The 19,344-nt window shown below is 41.2% G+C and overlaps 1 protein-coding gene across 9 annotated transcripts in view; it reads left to right on the top strand.

The window, feature by feature from the left end:
• The window catches only part of LOC110491998 (homeobox protein Hox-C3a), a 70,231-nt gene extending 53,562 nt beyond the window's left edge, over positions 1-16,669 (top strand). For 5 of the 9 annotated variants that reach the window (XM_036946912.1, XM_021565924.2, XM_021565925.2 and 2 more), the window contains 3 exons: positions 12,594-12,739; positions 12,943-13,264; positions 14,866-16,669. In XM_036946912.1, coding sequence (XP_036802807.1) covers positions 12,632-12,739; positions 12,943-13,264; positions 14,866-15,575 — 1,140 coding nt within the window. In that variant the 5' untranslated portion in view covers positions 12,594-12,631 and the 3' untranslated portion in view covers positions 15,576-16,669. Of the gene's footprint in view, positions 1-12,593; positions 13,265-14,865 lie in introns of all 9 variants that reach the window. The other 4 variants (XM_021565927.2, XM_021565928.2, XM_021565920.2 and 1 more) reach the window with 2 other exon arrangements.
• Positions 16,670-19,344: the final 2,675 nt, after the last annotated feature.

Here is a 19,344-nt window from a genome sequence, read left to right on the forward strand (position 1 = left end):
TAAGTTCTTAAGTCAGTTAATCACAAAATTAAGTACATGTGTTAACAGTGTGAGGCTATGAACAACCACGAACGAAAGCATTGATTTATAAAACTGATTCTGCAAGAGATTAGTCCAGGCATCTAGCCTAATTTGAGCCTATAATATTTAATCTACATTTTAACACCTACCTTGATAAAGCTCAAATAATGACAATGTTATACAAGAAATGCACGTCTTCAACTTGTGGGCATTCATGGAGACAATGATAGGATGCTCCACCAGGACAGGACTGAATCCCCCAATATATACAATTGACGACGGTCTGAAGTGAATGGTCTCGTAGTGCACTGTGCAGGTGTGTGAAGTTATACAGCCACATGGTGTATTTTATTAGAAGCTTTTGTACCTCGTGTACCTCTCTTTGCAGTTCACTGATTTACTACGTACTAGTCTGTTACGATCTGTCGTCGAAGTGGGGCCTATACGAATACATGAATTAAACCACACCACGGCAGCATGCATCACACTCAGTATAGATTATTCAACCTGTGCTGGTTAGATGTTATATGTGTGTGAATGGGTTAGGTGTAGATGTGTACATATGAACGAGAGTGGTCACTTGTAATTGCATCATTTGTAACTATATTTAGATCATTGACGTTCAGTCGGACCTCTTAGAATGATTCGACATTGAAACCGTTTTAAAATGACTTGTGATCATAACATGTAATTCACGATTTTAGATATAGGCCTATGCCTTGATTTGCCCCTAAAACATATATCAAACCTATGCAGTTACTGTGGTCCATGGCACAAATATGTTGTAGCAAACAGGAAGTTTACACACAACAGTTCTGTAAGCGATGAACAGCTTTCACGTGCTATAGAACAGTAATTGTACCATTTATCAGCATCTCCATAAAGCCACCTCACCTGACATTTTGTGCCCTGAAGATATTTGAGAGTAGGGGTTGCACAGAGGTTATGTGTGACAATACGTTTATTTTCACATTGTTCAATATTATTTGAGTAAACACAAGCAGCAACACAAACAGAACATAAATTATGGGGGAAATGAACTTTTTCAAGTTATTTTCTTGTGACTTAAACAATCGAAGAGGTCCATTCACAGACCTTAGCCGCAACCGAATGTATTTTCAACTTGATTTGAAAGCTTACTTTACGAGTTGCAGCTTTCAATCAAATCTACATGTTTATGTCATTACGAAGAATGCTAGTTTGAAAGTAGATTATATAGCCAGATACTGGTAATATAAATACATCTAAAAGTAGATTATACACTATGGGTTTAAATGTAAAGCAATTACGCACTAGTTCAGATGTAATGTTTTATTTGTAGCTACAGGCTAAGACCTGTCTTTTCAGAATTATTTTGTATTTGTTTAATTGTTTAGCTTCGTGTATTTCAATTGGTGTGATGAATTCCCCAAAAGTAAATAAAGAATATGCTGCATTTTGTACAAATGTCGCCTATATTTTTGGAGTGTAGGCCTAATTATTTGATAACATTCCTGCAAAAGCTAAGCCATTGTGAATCTTGTCTCTTCAAAGTCTTTAGAGAATATTGAGAATGTTTCTCTCCATATGATTCCGGGGAATGCAGGCGAACATTCCACTTTGCAACGTTGATTTATGGCAGGCCTCTGGCAAGGCATCTTTCTCTCTCACACTCTCTTGGCGGACGGAACCACGAAAATAAACTTGTTAAAAGAAGTGGAAATCATATATCCGAAATCCCCACCCCAAAAAACTGTTATGATGATCTTTGTGGTAATATGTGTAGATTTATATTAGTACATTACTATGGCTACAAAAACATCTCTCCCTTGTTCAAGATGAGTGTCTTCTTCAACCAATTTATTTTTTAACGAAAGGTCTGACTCCAGACTATTGTGATGGGGATGGTGTAGTCTGCAGAGGCGTAAAGTATTTAAGTAAAAAATACTTTAAAGTACTACTTAAGTACTTTTTTTTTGTATCTGTACTTTACTATTTATATTTTTTGACAACTTTTACTTTCACTTCACTAGATGCCTAAAGAAAATAATGTTCTTTTTACGCCATATATTCTCCCTGACACCCACAAGTACTCGTTACATTTTGAATGCTCAGCAGGACAGAAAATGGTCCAAGTCGCACACTTATCAAGAGAACATCCCTGGTCATCCCTACTGCCTCTGATCTGGAGGACTCGCTAATAACAAATGCTTTGTTTTTAAAATGATGTCTTAGTGTTGGAGTGTGAAAATTATGCATCTGGTTTGCTTAATATAATGCATTTCTACTTATTCCTACTTTTACATTTACTTTTGATACTTAAGTATATTTTAGCAACTACATTTACTTTCGATACTTAAGTATATTTAAAACCAAATACTTTTAGACTTTTACTAAAGTAGTATTTTACTGTGTGACTTTCACTTCTACTTGAGTCATTTTCTATTAACGTTTCTTTACTTTTACTCAAGTATGAAAACGGAGTACTTTTTCCACCACTGGTAGTCTGTTTATATAGCAGTCATGGCAGCTGCATGAAGGCGCTGAGTTGAAACAGGGGTCAAATCTCATGTTCCAGGGATAGAGGAAATAAGGCTGCTCACTCTCACATTGACCAGACTTAATTAAGGAGGGTGTGTCATAAATCCGTAAATCTAGTCGGTCCGTTCACCCCCAGAGGGGCAGATGCACCATGTCTGGCCTGTGTGCTCATGGGCATCTGTGTGTGTGTGTGTGTTGGAGCGTGTGTGTGTGTGTTGGAGCATGCGTGTGTGAGTGCGTGTGTGTGTGTGTGTGTGTTGAATTGATTCTCAAATCTATTATGAATTAATTATTTACAAGTAGAAAAGTTGCCATCCAAGGCTCAATATTTAAAAAGTATATGGACTTAAAAGTTGTCAATACAATTATGGTTATTCCTTTATAAACATCATAACATAACATTTAACAGTTGTAATTAGGCCTACTGCAGTTACTTATAAAGCATTTATAGATATTAGTGTAACGTAATATAGCATTTTACCCAAGTTTCAGTCCCTGGTAGACAAGTGTCCAAGTATTGGTCTATATGAGACATGGATCAATGTCAGAGCTGGACTGAATGCACTGGACTGCTGCCTAAATGATAAAGGGAGAGTGATTAGTTGCAATAGCAAGTGAGCTACTAATAACGTCTTGTCTTCACTAGTATACCCAACAGACGTTTAATGTGAATTTGATTAAATGTATTTTTCTGGACAAGTAACATACATTTCCAAGGTATTGTATAATTCTCAGCAGCCATCTGTTCTTGTCAGCTCTCCAATTCTATGCAGGTCCATTAAATCAGGTGAGAGGTTGAGGCTTTGGATTGGGTTAAACCATTCAATTCAGGCATTCCTTCCGAATGGTTCAGTTAAGGGTTAAGGTTTGATATAGGGTTAAAAGAAATATAAAATAAAATGATTGTCTACCACTGGGATTGGACACACGACCATCTGATCCGAAGTCATGGGATTATGCCCATCCACCACGCCTGTCCATAACACCAAGCCTACGGTAATAGCGCTCCGTGTTGCCCCTAGTGGCCGGTTTAGAAGGCATTTACCGACGTCTTCGGGACAAGTCCATCTTGAACAATCTGCCTGGTTGGACTACAAGGTTGCGTTTGCTGAGTGTAGGCGAAAATGTATTTCTGTAGGATCAAAACTATGGCATTATTGCAGAACTCGATGGGTCCAATTGCATTGTAGCAGATACAGGAATCATGAACATATTCCATACCAAATGTAGTCATTATTGATGCACAGTATATCGCCCCAACTGGACATTTTAGGGAATAATGAGATTGTGATGCTCAGATGCAAACTGGTAACAGTTCACTGCAGTATACTGTGTAGGTATCATGTGTTTTGAGAAATGGAACATAACAGTTTTAGAAGTGATATTAGCCTACTGTTGGAACGTATTGACAGAGAATCAATCCAAAAATACTATGTAAAATAGAACTTCCATCCGCGCTAGAGATTGGAGGTCCTTTGGCCGTGGACGATATCCAAGTGCAGGGGGTTGTTGTAACAATATTTTACTCCCAGAAGCACACTTCTGAAAGAACTGGTTTTTCAGTTTATGGTATAGGCCCTAGAGAGGGAGATACAACTGAAAAGTAGTGTTTTATGTCTATATTGGACACAAACCAACATGTTAATTTACTCAAATGTTCATGGAAATGTATGTCCAGAAACTAAGGATATATGTTGGCCAAGAAAGACAAAATAGCTAGTTTCACTTTTAATTTGTCGTTTTAGTGGGTTATTATTGATAGGAGTCTACAGTCTTAGAAAAAGCCTAATTTGGGGAACCTTTTGGTTCTTTGGACAAGATAAAATAACCTTTTACAAAAAAAGGTTCTACAGTGCCTTACAGTAAAAGGTTCTACAGTGCCTTCAGAAAGTATTCAAACCCCTTGAGTTATTCTACATGTTGTTGTGTTACACACTGAATAAAACATTTATTCAATTTATTTTTTCCTCCCCACTCTACAAACAATACCCCATAATGAGAAAGTGAAAATGTAAAAAAAAGAAAACATGTATTCATTTACATAAGTATTCACACCCCTGAGTCAGTGCATGTTAGAATCACCTTTGGCAGGAATTACAGCTGTAGGTCTTTCTGGGTAAGTCTGTAAGATCTTTGCACATTATTCTTTTTATAATTCTTCAAGCTCTCCCTCGCCCTCCATTTGACAAATCTGACCATAATTCTATCCTCCTGAATCCTGCATTACAAGCAAAATTGAAAGGAGGAAGCACCAGTGACTCGTCAATAAAAAAGTGGTCAGATGAAGCAGATGCTAAACTACAGGACTGTTTTGCTAGCACAGATTGGAATATGTTCCGGGATTCTTCCAATGGTATTGAGGAGTACACCACATCAGTCACTGGCTTCATCAGTAAGTGCATCGATGACATCGTCCCCACAGTGACATACCCCAACCAGAAGCCATGGATTACAGGCAACATCCGCGCTGAGCTAAAGGGTAGAGCTGCCGCTTTCAAGGAGCGGGACTCTAACCCGGAAGCTTATAAGAAATCCCGCTATTCCCTCCGACGAACCATCAAACAGCAAAGTGTCAATACAGGACTAAGATTGAATCGTACTACACTGGCTCTGACGCTTGTCGGATGTGGCAGGGCTTACAAACTAATACAGACTACAAAGGGAAGCGCAGCCAAGAGCTTCCCAGTGACATGAGCCTACCAGACAAGCTAAATTACTTCTATGCTCGCTTCGAGTCAAGAAACACTGAAACATGCATGAGAGCATCAGCTGTTCCGGACGACTGTGTGATCACACTCTCCGCAGCCGATGTGAGTAAGACCTTTAAACAGGTCAACATTCACAAGGCCGATGGGCCAGACAGATTAGCAGGACATGTACTCCAAGCATGCGCTGACCAACTGGCAAGTGTCTTCACCGACATTTTCAACCTCTCCCTGTCTGAGTCTGTAATACAAACATGTCTCAAGCAGACCACCATAGTCCCTGTGCCCAATAACACTAAGGTACAGTGGCTTACGAAAGTATTCACCCCCCTTGGCATTTTTCCTATTTTGTTGTCTTACAACCTGGAATTAAAATAGATTTTTGGGGGGTTTGTATAATTTGATTTACACACTCACATGCCTACCACTTTGAAGATGCAAAATCTTTTTAATTGTGAAACAAACAAGAAATAAGACAAAAAAAAACAGAAAACTTGAGCGTGCATGACTATTTACCCCCCACCAAAATCAATACTTTGTAGAGCTATCTTTCTTAGCAATTACAGCTGCAAGTCTCTTGGGGTATGTCTCTATAAGCTTAGCACATCTAGCCACTGGGATTTTTTTCCCATTCTTCAAGGCAAAACTGCTCCAGCTCCTTCAAGTTGGATGGGTTCTGCTGGTGTTCAGCAATCTTTAAGTCATACCACAGATTCTCAATTTGGTTGAGGTCTGGGCTTTGACTAGGCCATTCCAAGACATTTAAATGTTTCCCCTTAAACCACTCAAGTGTTGCTTTAGCAGTATGCTTAGGGTCATTGTCCTGCTGGAAGGTGAACCTCCTTCCCAGTCTCAAATCTCTGGGAGACTGAAACAGGTTCCCCTCGTGGATTTCCCTGTATTTAGCGCAATCCATCATTGCTTCAATTCTGCCTCTCTGATTAATGCCCTCCTTGCCTGAGTTTTGGTGGGAGGCCTTCTCTTGGCAGGTTTGTTGTGGTGCCAGATTCTTTCCATTTTTTAATAATGGATTTAATGGTGCTCCATGGGATGTTTAAAGTTTCTGATATTTTCCCCGGCCTGTTTGGAGAGCTCCTTGGTCTTCATGCTGTCGCTTGCTTGGTGTTGCCCCTTGCATAATGGTGTTGCAGACTCTGGGGCCCTTCAGAACAGGTATATATATATACTGAGATCATGTGACACTTAGATTGCACACAGGTGGACTTTACTTAACTAATTATGTGACTTATGAAGGTAATTGGTTGCACCAGAACTTATTTAGGGGCTTCATAGCAAAGGAGGTGAATACATGCACGCACCACAATTCACGCACCACAATTCCGTTTTGAATTTTTTTACATTTCACTTTACCAATTTGGACTATTTTGTGTTTGTCCAATACATGAACTCCAAATAAAAATCAATTTAAAAGACAGGTTGTAATGCAACAAAATAGGAAAAATAGCCAAGGGGGATGAATACTTTTGCAAGGCACTGTAATCTGCCTAAATGACTACTGATACATACACTCACGTCTGTAGGCATGAAGAGCTTTGAAAGGCTGGTCATGGCTCACATCAACACCATTATCCCAGAATCCCGAGACCCACTCCAATTTGCATACCGCCCCAACAGATTCACAGATGATGCAATCTCTAGTGCACTCCACACTACCCTTTCACACCTGGACAAAAGGAACACCTATGTGAGAATGCTATACCATTGACGACAGCTCAGCGTTCAACACCATAGTGCCCTCAAAGTTCATTACTAAGCTAAGGACCCTAGGACTAAGCACCTCCCTCTGCAACTGGGTCCTGGAAATCCTGATGGGCCGCCCCCAGGTGGTAAGGGTAGGTAACAACACATCCGCCACGCTGATCCTCAACACGTGGGCCCCTCAGGAGTGCGTGCTCAGTCCCCTCCTGTACTCCCTGTTCACTCATGATTGCACGACCAGGCATGACTCCAACACCATCATTAAGTTTGCCGATGACACAACAGTGGTAGGCCTGGTCATCAATAACGACGAGACAGCATATAGGGAGGAGTACAGAGACCTGATCGTGTGGTGCAAGGACAAAAACCTCTCCCTCAACGTGATTAAGACTAAGGCGATGGTCAGTTAGCATCGCCATTTTATTGTAAGAATGTGAAATGTCAGAATAACAGTAGAGAGAATGATTTATTTCAGTTTATATTTCTTTCATCACATTCCCAGTGGGTCAGAAGATTCATACACGCAAATAGTAGGTGGTAGCATTACCTTTAAATTGCTTAACCTGGGTCAAACATTTCGGGTAGCCTTCCACAAGCTTCCCACAATAAGTTGGGTGAATTTTTGCCCATTCTTCCTGACAGAGCTGGTGTAACTGAGTCAGGTTTGTAGGCCTCCTTGCTCACACACGCTTTTTCAGTTCTGCCCACAAATTTCCTATAGGATTGAGGTCAGGGCTTTGTGATGGCTGCTTCAATACCTTGACTTTGCTGTCCTTAAGCCTTTTTGCCACAACTTTGGATATATGCTTGGGGTCATTGTCCATTTGGAAGACCCATTTGCGACCAAGCTTTAACTTGACTGATGTCTTAGGATGTTGCTTCAATATATCCACGTAATTTTCCTTCTCATGATGCCATTTATTTTGTGAAGTGCACCAGTCCCTCCTACAGCAAAGCACCCCCATAACATGATGCTGCCACATCCTGTGCTTCACAGTTGGGGGGGTGTTCTTCGGCTTGCAGGCCTCCCCCTTTTTCCTCCAAACATAACAATGGTCATTATGGCCAAACAGTTCTATTTTTCTTTCATGAGACCAGAGGAAATTTCTCCAAAAAGTGCATTTGCAAACCGTAGTCTGGATTTTGTCTGGCGGATTTGGAGCAGTGGCTTCTTCCTTGCTGAGCGGCCTTTCAGGTTATGTTGATTTGGACTCGTTTTACTGTGGATAGAGATACTTTCATACCTGTTTCCTCCAGCATCTTCACAAGGTCATTTGCTGTTGTTCTGGGATAGATTTGCACTCTTCGCCCCCTAATACGTTCATCTCTAGGAGACAGAATGTGTCTCCTTCCTCAGCGGTATGACAGCTGCGTGGTCCCATGGTGTTTATACTTGCATGCTATTGTTTGTACAGATGAATGTGGTACCTTCAGGCATTTTGAAATTGCTCCCAAGGATAAACCAGACTTGAGGAGGTCTACAATTTTTTTTCGGAGGTCTTGGCTGATTTCTTTTGATTTTCCCATGATGTCAAGCAACGAGGCACTGAGTTTGATGGTAGGCCTTGCAATACATCCACAGGTACACCTCCAATTGACTCAAATGATGTCATATAGCCTATCAGAAGCTTCTAAAGCCTTGGCATCATTTTCTGGATTTTTCCAAGCAGTTTAAAGGCACAGCCAACTTAGTGTATGTAAACCTCTGACCCACTGGAATTGTGATACAGTGAATCATAAGTGAAATAATCTGACTGTAAACAATTGTTGGAAAAATTACTTGTGTCATGCACAAAGTAGATGTCCTAACCGACTTGCCAAAACTATAGTTTGTTAACAAGAAATGTGTGGAGTGGTTGAAAAACAAGTTTTAATGACTCCAACCTAAGTGTATGTTAACTTCCGACTTCAACTGTATGTGTGAGGTTTGGGGAGTTGAGAAGGGAGCAGACGACACATTTTTCATGTTTTATTGTATTGTTATTGTAAAGAAGTCAGCCAGAGTTGACTTAGGCCATCATTCAAACACGGAGATACCTGCCTGGCCACCAATGCATATTTCCAAACTATGTTTGCAAATAATGACAATGCATTCTAAAAACTATGCTGGTATACATTTGTGCTTTCATTAATTGTTTATTAAAGCTCAAAACATTGTTGGTTAATGGTAGTAGCCATAATTCATAAATGGCACCATGCAGGGTTCCATATGGTACCATTTTGTTTTAGTGAAGAAGAACCTCTAGGGTTCTGATAAAAGAACCCCATAAAATGGTTCTACATAGAACATTTAGGGGTTCCATACATAAAGCACGCAATATAACCTTTTTGGTTCTATAAGGAACCGTTTTTTTCTAAGTGTATTGCATGTACATGTCCTATTTATATAGGTCAAGACATTAACACGTGTTCTGGGAAGAAAGGAAATTGACAATGTGTGTCTTTTACTTTTCCTCATGTATGAAGTGTGCAGTGTTCAGCAAAGTCTCCGGTCCTTTCATTTCACTCTGAATTGTTTACAGCAATGTAGGGCACCGGGCCAATAAATCTCCCGCGTGCTCTGCCGAGACAGGTCCATTTGTATGCACCGTTTTAACCGACAACATCCTCTGCCCATTAACGTCCTTCCACGAGCTCTCTGTCTCCTCTTCTCTGCCCGACTCGAGCTCTGTCCGCCGAAAATACATTATGGGCATGGATGCTTTTTATTGAGAAGAGCAGTGTGGAGAACAGTGTTTTTGGAACAAAGGGGTTCGGAATTTTGCTGCTAGTGCTAAGGCCTACATGGTAGCCATGTCAACACGAAAAAGCCCACATTAGTGGAAATGCTATATGCTGTGAGTTATGATATGTTGTATGTTAAAATCCTCAATCGTTACGAAACTTTGTCCATGTTTCCTCGGCTGTTTGTGTCAGCCACCAAGCCGTGAAAAAGGGGTTGACACCCAGAGGGACTGGCGCGCGCTTTGTGCAGACAGAGAAAAATGATTTATTGCCACTTGGGCGGTTCAACCAGAGTTCACGGAGAATCGTGGTGTAGTCGCACGGATGAGCTAAATTATGTTCTTGCTGAGATAGTATATCACAGATTATATTCTATATCCAACACAGCCGAGTGTTCAACGATTTGAAACAAAGAAAACAAACCGAATTGAATTCCTTTCCTCTCATTTCTCATTTCCAGCTAAAATTAGTTACAGGTTCACCATATGATGATGGTAATAATAATAATAATAATGTTATCCTTATAATTATCCTAATCATAATACTGTACTGAGTATGTGTAGTCTATATATCGAAACTGATCATGGGTGAGGAAAATGAAAAAGTGGATTAAATGCACATGAAGCTCAAATAGGCCTATTGAGTTCCCTTATCGGCATTTGTATCTCAGGTTGGAATGAATCGTCTCACATTCACCGCACACTCCCAACCAAGTCATATTTCATGTCGCCTAAATGGCACCAATGCGAACCCTGCTATGTGTACACTGAATGCCTCTCTCTGAAGAGCTATGTGACAGCAAGCAATTCACTGTACTCTAAATAACAAATCGTTCTTAAAACAAGAATGATTTTGGGAAGAACAATTGGAAAAGTTAAGGGCATGAGGAGGAGTGTCTTCTGATAAGCTCCCTCTAATAGACGCAGTATAACCTGCCTGTTTAGTTGTGCACAGTATACTATGCATACCAGTTTCAAATGAAATGGCCAGAGGTAGCCTATTTTAATGTAGGCCTAATATGGTAAATACATGCGAATATTTGTCATTTTTGTATGTGCACACGTCTTATTGTTAACGTTTAATAAGAGATGGTCTGCTTATTTGTCCCAATCTCCTATATGATTCTGAAAAGTCTATGTTCTCTCTCATTACTATAAGGCTGTGAACATGACTAGGATATGACTATGACCCATAACTCGATTTAGCTGAAATTCAAGTGGAGTATTTTGTTTATCCTGATGATCAACTGCATGCTCTCCGTGAACATTTGATGTTGCCGGAAATCCTATCTCTACATGCGTGCTATTCTTGTTGTTCTATTATTCTAAATGATCCCGTCAAAAAATGTCCTTTAATCGTTTTAGCCTACAATATTGAGAACGTGATATGCTCCTTCTTTATGTTCAAATAACGTATTGGCGTGAGTGTGTGACGTGTGAATGGAGGCTATGAATCAGGGAGTGAGGTTACCCTTGTGGCGGGGCTAGAAGGAGGGTAAACGGAAGAGGGATTACATCAGAGTGGTGCTGTGAAGATGCTGGGTCGTCCCGGCTAGGCGATCCAGAGTGCATCATCCATCACGGTGCTGCTGGAAGACATCTATTGAGGATTCACCTCAACATATTTGTTATATTATATTATAGAAATACTAGTGAAAATATAATATTGTAGGCCTAGAATCTAATCAACATTTTCTGATAATATCATCCTTAGTCCACGTACACTTTAAAGCCACCAGAGCCCTAATCTCTACATGGCTCTGCTGTAGACCATGCTCGTTTGGGTAGGGTATTTATAGCTAGCTATATAGTCTATTTTTTTATTGTAATATTTACATTGGCCTAAACATTATTGCAACAGCACACCTCCAAGTTAAATGACTAGCAAGTTCATGAAGTCCATAGGCTATTGCTTTGGTGTTAGCGTTGGGTTCGTATAACACAGCCAGCCAGTCATTTTCCTCCCTCTTTGTCTGTCCGTCCATACACACGGGTTTTATATCAATCGAAAAATACCCTGTAATATGAATGTTGTTGGGCAGAGCAAAACACATCCACGTGGATATTGATTAGTAATCGCAGGTAGCCAGACATTTGAGGTAAAAAATACTATTATTTTTGATATTCTTTTGTAGTCTTCTCATTCTCTTTGTGTGTGGCAATGATTATCAAAAGCCTTTGTTTGACCACTCCCATTGACTCTATTCGAATCTATTCCAAGTCCTTTAATCTAAGTAGATAAGTGCACTGCTCACTTGGATGGTTCCCTCACTGAGTGTATTAGCATACAACCACTATGAACTGAATGCATATTCACAAGCAAACAGAATAAAGTAAATAGACAAACGTAGAGTTTTAAGCCCAAGCTTTGTATATCCAGAGGAATACCACTCACAATGGTTGGTCCTCGTTTTTAATATAGTAATAACACTTCAACAAACAGCACACTCATGTTACAATAACACATTCACGAAAATTACACATTTAGTCAAATGTCTTTTTTTTTTGTGTATATCTCGCGATAGCATTGATATTATCCAAGTAGGCTAACATACCACTTATTCGATAGTTTCCAACAAGGAGCATTGATATAACCTACCGGGGAAGTTTTTAAAAACGATGCAACTTTCATTGCGCTGGATTTCCATTCGAATTCTTCCCACCATCTGGTACTCTGTAAATAAAAAACGAATAGATATTTAGTTCCAAATGATGCGTTCAGTTGCGTGCCTCTTTTTCTGTCTATCTCTTACTCTCTTACTCTCTCTCTCTCTCTCTCTTTCTCTCTCTCTCTCTAGCTCTCTCTCTTCCTCCATCTTCCCCTCTCTCGCGTTCTAAAACTGCCTACATACACTGCTAGTCCTCTCTTACTTTTCATACACTAATTAGTTGTTTTCATCCATAGGTGAAGAAACCCGTGCTTATTGCAATGCTGCCTGAAGAATGGGAGCGGGTTCCTCCAGCGCGATTAAGTTCCTTTCGGACGGTTTGCAACTCCAGCGCGCGATTATTGGAGGACGGCCCCACGTGACTTCACGGTTTACCCCTCTGGTAATATTATTCAATACAGTCTTAAAGCTTATTTAAAGTCTTCTGCATAAAGCTTTTACATTTACGTTCGTTGTAAAAGCTATATATTTAACATGCAAAAGTGCACACCTTCCCAGAGTTATATTTATCAGAGTGAATTTGATGAAGTGCACCCTGCTAGGTCTATGGACCAGCACCAGTCCCTTCTCCCATGTCATCTACAGGGCGAACCCAACACTGCAACCGAACCTGCTGGATGCGTCACCGGACACAGTGAGGGAGGCCACGCGCCACAATTCCGAGAGATTCCACTCTTCCAGCGTTCAGTCACCTCTTCTGCTTGTATCAGCTGCACGCCGTACCCGACTGACCCGTTATGGGGCACCCCGGACCCGGTGGATACCCGCCATGCCAAGGGCAAAGCAGTCGTCAGAGACAAGAGGTGCAGTGCATCCACTTACTTCCTCTCACCGAGGCATCTCTTCCCCTGGATGAGAGAAACTCGGCATGACCTACACCAGAGTGCATCGGACTCCAACGAATTAGGTAAATATAATATCATATTTGAATATAGTACAGTGTCATAATGATGAATGTGCATATGACTGTCCATATTACCCTAGCCTATATCTGCATTTACCTAGTCTTCAAACGTATTTTATCAGAACATTGCACACCTTATAATTTTGGTGCCAAAAGAACATTTGTGAGTTATGACTTGCTCACATATTAACATATAAATAATAAGTATTAGGCAATAATTCTTGTTTTAACCTTTATTGACATAATATAGAGTTTAGATGTTGTCTATAATTCTCTTTTTATTGACCAGAATTATGCTATGCCTACACTTTTAGAAAACAAGGGTGCTATTTAGAACCTAAAGGGGTTCTTCAGCTGTCACCACAGGAGAACCCTTTGAAGAACTCTGTTTGGTTCCAGGTAGAACTCTTTTTCACAGAGAGTTCCATGTAGAACCCTTTTTTCATAGAGGGTTTTACATGGAACCCAAAAGAGTTCTACCTGTAACCAAAACGGGTTCTACCTGGAACCAAAAATGGTTCTCCCTCCCTCCTTTCCTAAGAGTGTATATACACATACATATGTTTGTGTTACATTTGAAGAAATTTGAATAATATGTTTGAACAACTCCTGATGTTAGTTCTCAATTCTATCACACACAATCATTTCCTCCTAAGTAGGTCAGATATCCAGGTGTAAACTGGGACTTTAAACCCTGAATGCAATAGTCACTGACAGGATTGTTGTGGCACATCTGACACTCTGACGGTGGTTGTTTCCAGTGGTGGTCCCAAGGCACTCTTTAAGTGATTGAGTTGACAGGTACACTACTGCCGTGTGTAGATGTGATTAATGCGTATGTAAGACGATTCCCTGAAAAACAACTTTCTCAAAACACTATCATCTGAGACAAGCTGTAACTGGTGTTATGTCCCAGACACTTGCAGTGCATTATCAGCAAGGTATAGACGTGTTTCTCTCTTAGGCCCATGGGACAGGTCTCTCTTGGGCTAGTCATGAACACAAAGCAATTGATGCAATTAAGGAGAGATGGAAGCTTTGACGGAAACACATGTAGCCCTTTCCTGCAGTCAATGACCAAAAGTGCCCTCTTTGGCGTCATGAGTGGAAAGTTATTCATATTCATCATAATTTCATCATTAATAAAAAAACGTTTTTTTTAAACAACGGAAATCTGGTGGTTTCTATGTCAAATAGTTTTGTTATATTTCAGGCTTCTGTGATGTATATGAAGTGTAATATTGGGATGCAACGTCACAATGTAATACATTTCAACTCTATATCTGACATGGTACAGGTGTCTTCTTTTCTTAAGTCCATCGCCATGTGTGTGAGGTGTGTACTTTTGTTCCAAAGTAGATTTGGTTAAGACTACCAAGAAACACTGTGTGACCCTGATTTAGCCCACTGCAGTAAAAGGTTAATTGACTCCAGAAAAAAACACTTTATCCCAGGACACTTTACAAGATGCCTATTAGGATTGCTAAGTCCCTCAGTTAAGATTTTCCCTTTTTACGCAAGCGAGGCGGAAGCTCGCCTGGGTGCCCGCTAGCTGACTTTTAATTGACTGCTCCTTCACATGTTCCTTTTGTCATTCCCCCCAGGTGATTCAGTGTGCAGTCGTAACGAGGCTAGTGGTCTCCCAAGTAGAGGAAGAGACGGAGGGCGAGACGGAGGGCGAGACGGAGAGAGGCGAGCGAGGACGGCGTTCACCAGTACTCAGCTAGTGGAGCTGGAGAAGGAATTTCACTTCAGCCCCTACCTATGTCGACCACGCAGGCTGGAGATGGCTGCGGGCCTGAGGCTCACAGACCGGCAGATCAAGATCTGGTTCCAGAACCGACGCATGAAATACAAGAAGGATCATAAGGAGGACAGAGGGACAGCGACTGAGACACCGTCGCCGTGCCTCTCTACCACCACACACATGCCATCCCTCAGCCCAAGGTCCTCTGTTGGAGTTGGGTACTCGGGATTCAGAAGTGCTGGTCTGGTGAGAGGGACTCGGTCTCCAAACCTTCTCCTCGTTAATTGTGATCGTACCCCGGCGTCGGGTTCTCACAGTAAGGCCAACACCAGTGACTGTTTACGTGTTACTCCCATGGACCTTCCCCAGCTCACCACCGGAACTGTGCCTGACTCTGATAGTCTGCAGTCGGCCCTTACGGTTGTAGACAGCGGATGTTTGTGCACGGGTCTCTCCAAACTCGCCCCAGGGCACCTATCCTCTTATGTTGACAGTGACATCAGTGCATATTTCAGATGTAGAGGATGCCTCTTAGACCTAGAACCCCCTACACTTACTCACCTGTAAGAGCAGGCCTATGCCACAAACCTAAACACCTAGACCTTCAGTAATATGTGAACCAGCATTCTGGAGGCTAGCTTTCTTTCAACTTTCTGATAGTGGCTCATTGAAGAATGCAGATTTATTACCTATAGGGTTTCCAGTATCCTTATAGGTTTCTAGTCCAAAAGCGACCACTACTGCCCCCTCTGTTCCTGTTACACCTTGTGGCAAAATGTTATCTTTTTTGAATCAAAATTGACATGATTTACATTAGCAATAAAATCCTCAAAGACATCCTGCTACTGTTTTGCATGTCAAATGCATGTTTTGAACACATTATCAATCCATTTTTGTATTTTCATGTGTCATGGCTTGTGCTTGTCATCTATTTAAATCAGAGAGAAAGGAATTTTACTTTGCAGTATAGCGTAACGTACTAGCGATCAGTTTTGTTTTTTCAAGAGCTCCTAATGTGTCAAATAATTGTGGCGGCCATATCTGTAAATCAGAGAGAAAGGAATTTGACTTGGGCTGTAGGTGTCATGTGTTAGGCCATGTTTTGTGTTCTTATCATTAAATAGCTGTTCGTTCGTGTGAGTTTGTGTAAGTGTGAAAACACAGAAGCATATGTTCATATTGAATGAAGTTCTATTTTTGTTATATATGTGTTTGTGTTGAAGCTAGAATCCTTCGTTAAAACAATATCAACATGTCTCCCTGTCCCTGTTTCGCTAAAAAAGCTAAGGGATGGGGCTGGAGAAATGTAACTACTCTCAAATTCATAGACAGCGCTATGGATGCAAGGACTGACCATCCATGATTTCAATTGTATCGTTTTAACCGTGTTTCGAGGCTATACAGTGTTTGTTTACATTTACATTGTTGACAAACATTGGGGTAAAACAAGCTTATGTTTGTGTTCTGATAGGGTACGACTGTTGAACTAAGCTCATGCGGCATTTATAAGTTATATTCTTCAAGAGTCAATGGGTATATGCCATTCATCTATAAATTAAAACTGGATGCAGAAACTAAGGATCACAGCTTTGAAAAAAAAACGTCTTTGATACTGTTCTTGATTAATGAGATGTTTAATAAAGGCATTTGTGGAAAATCAATCTCAGTGGAATCATTATCTTTATTCATTTCTTATTAGAATGACTTCATTCTCCAGCAGCATTTTATTGAGATTAAAGAGTGCATTCTACTTCTGGAAAACAAGTTTTGTAATGAAATTAGCCCATACTGTGGAATAGATTCAATAAAAACTCTGTGATATTATGTTTTCATGTTACACAATCTCTGGGCACCACTTTCCCTGGCTCCTGCCTCCTGTTTACCCTACATTAATCATGGAGACAAGGCAGTGTTTCCAGCAGTCCAACCACAGGCTCTCAACCCACTAGACATCTTGACAAGAGCTGATGCCGCCTCCCTTTCATTCTAAACCCTCTCCTTTTCAATTGCTTATTTGAAGCAGGGTTGGAGTCCCTTCATTCTCAGAGGATGTGTTTGTTGCATGGCTCAGCACCCTAGTTTACAGCATCCAGTAGGACTATATGCCAAGCTATCTACTTGTTATTACAGAGAGAGAGAGAGAGAGAGAGAGAGAGAGAGAGAGAGAGAGAGAGAGAGAGAGACGGAGAGAGAGAGAGAGACACGGAGAGAGAGAGAGAGACAGACGGACAGACAGACAGACAGACAGAGAGACAGAGAGACAGAGAGACAGACACAGAGAGATAGACAGAGACAGAGATTATACAGTAAATGCCAGCAGTGTTATCATCAGATATTTATGACCTGGAACCCTATGGCCTCGACAATGCAGTCTGTCTAAGATCAAAGGTACAGTATGATGAAAACGATTGAATCAGGACACAAAACAGAAGATGCATACTCAATATAAATCAGAGAGAGAGAGAGAGAGAGAGAGAGAGAAAGAAAGAAAGAAAGAAAGAAAGAGACAGAGAGACAGACAGAGAATAGATTAGAGAGAGAGAAAACCAACCGGCGAGAGACTGAGAGAGAGAGCGAGAGAGAGAGAGAGACAAAATTGCAGACAGCAGTGTTGGATTCTTTGCATTCTTGTGTGTGCTGTGTGAGCAGACGTGATTTATGGTCGTAATACAGAGCATTAAATGAGGCCTGGCCCGGCATCTGAGGAGCTCTGCTTGTTCTGCTCTGCTCCATCCTAAACAGTCGGCTTTTAGACATTAAAAACCAGACACACCACACTAAACCATGCCACTACAAACACTCTCAGTGTCATTGCAGAATATGAAACAGAATCCAGGATTGAGAATGCATTACATTACACATTCCGGAACATGAGGTCAGATCCCAGCAGACTTGCAATCCAAACCAGATCATAGATGATGTTTTTTGACAATTGGTGGTCACATAAACAAAGACAGACTGCCCATAAAACTTTCAATGTGAGATCATTCTTGGTGACCCTTTCTTGTCTGTGTTGTTATATTTTCATTTGGCTTATTTTAGGCCAACGAGTAGGTATTATACATGCATTATACTCTATTCCTCTGACGATAAACAAGACACTGAACTTCACAGGTGGCCTTTAGCCAATCAAGTACAATTTACAACCGTTAACCTTATCATCCGCCTTTACGCGCTCTCTTTCGCTCTCTCTCCCCCCTCCCCCTTCCCTCTCTCCCTTCAATCCCCCCACCCTCAGCAGTACGTCACACCGCCCATGCCCTTTTCCAGCAGCTTTTTTTTTGTTTTTTTTGTTAAGTGTCAATTTCCTGTGTCAGCTTTATGGGTTGTATTTATATGTCCGCGCCGTGGTGCGGAACGGAGCGAGGGAGAGCATCACTCAGGTAGACGGATGACAACTCACCTGGTACTGCTCATCCATCTCAGGAATTTGACTTCCTGGTTAGCTAGACAACTGTTAGCGTCGTATTAAAGCATGCCGCCGTAAAGATCCATGACGTTTTAAATACATCCCAGTTAAGGGTGATCGGTGACAATGAAAAGGTGAGGCCACCGATAAAAGTGTGGCAGTCGAGGGAAGGACAGAGCAAACTGAGAGAGAGAGTCACTTACTGTACCTCGGCTGTGGTCCTGTGTGGCTCAGTTGGCACTACAGCAATGATCAAGTCCTAGAGGGATCGCATGCTGTACCAATTGCCTTTGGTTAAGAACGTATTCTAACTGACATTGACAGTGTATCTGCCACTACAACAAATCTGACCGATTAAAGGAAATTGTAATCACACCAATCATCAAGGCTAAATGTCAACGCGTTGATCGTCATTGATCGTTCAGAGAGGACAGGAGATATGATGGACAGACCCAATGGCTTTATTATCCAGCTTCAATTGCATGCCACGGTATCAACCTCAAATTAAAAGCACAGCCCTTTGTGTCACAAAAATTCTTTACCCTTATTCATGTCCACGATAGACGTTTTCAGCTCTAAAAACGTCTCAATGCCATGTGCTGTCTTCTCCTTCTCATTCTATTTCCCTGCATTCGTTGCGGTGTGAGACTGGAGACGGAGGCATATGGCAATGTGCTGCTGCGATGAACACACACACCGACGCACTCACACTTCATGTTGAACCCTGCTAATTTCCCGCCAGTAAGAACTCCGGAAGGAAACCGAGAAGTGTGCACAGCAGCTGGCGAGGAACGGTGATGACGGATGCTTTGTTGTCATGGTGTTTGGGGGACTGCCTGCTGAGCGCCTCGCTGGGCTCCTAGGATTTGTGAAGCATCATACACACATATTCTGGTGGCGCACCAGTATCTATATGTTCTTGGGAAG

Source organism: Oncorhynchus mykiss, chromosome 16 (assembly GCF_013265735.2).
Source record: "Oncorhynchus mykiss isolate Arlee chromosome 16, USDA_OmykA_1.1, whole genome shotgun sequence".
In the NCBI taxonomy this organism is placed as follows: Eukaryota; Metazoa; Chordata; class Actinopteri; order Salmoniformes; family Salmonidae; genus Oncorhynchus; species Oncorhynchus mykiss.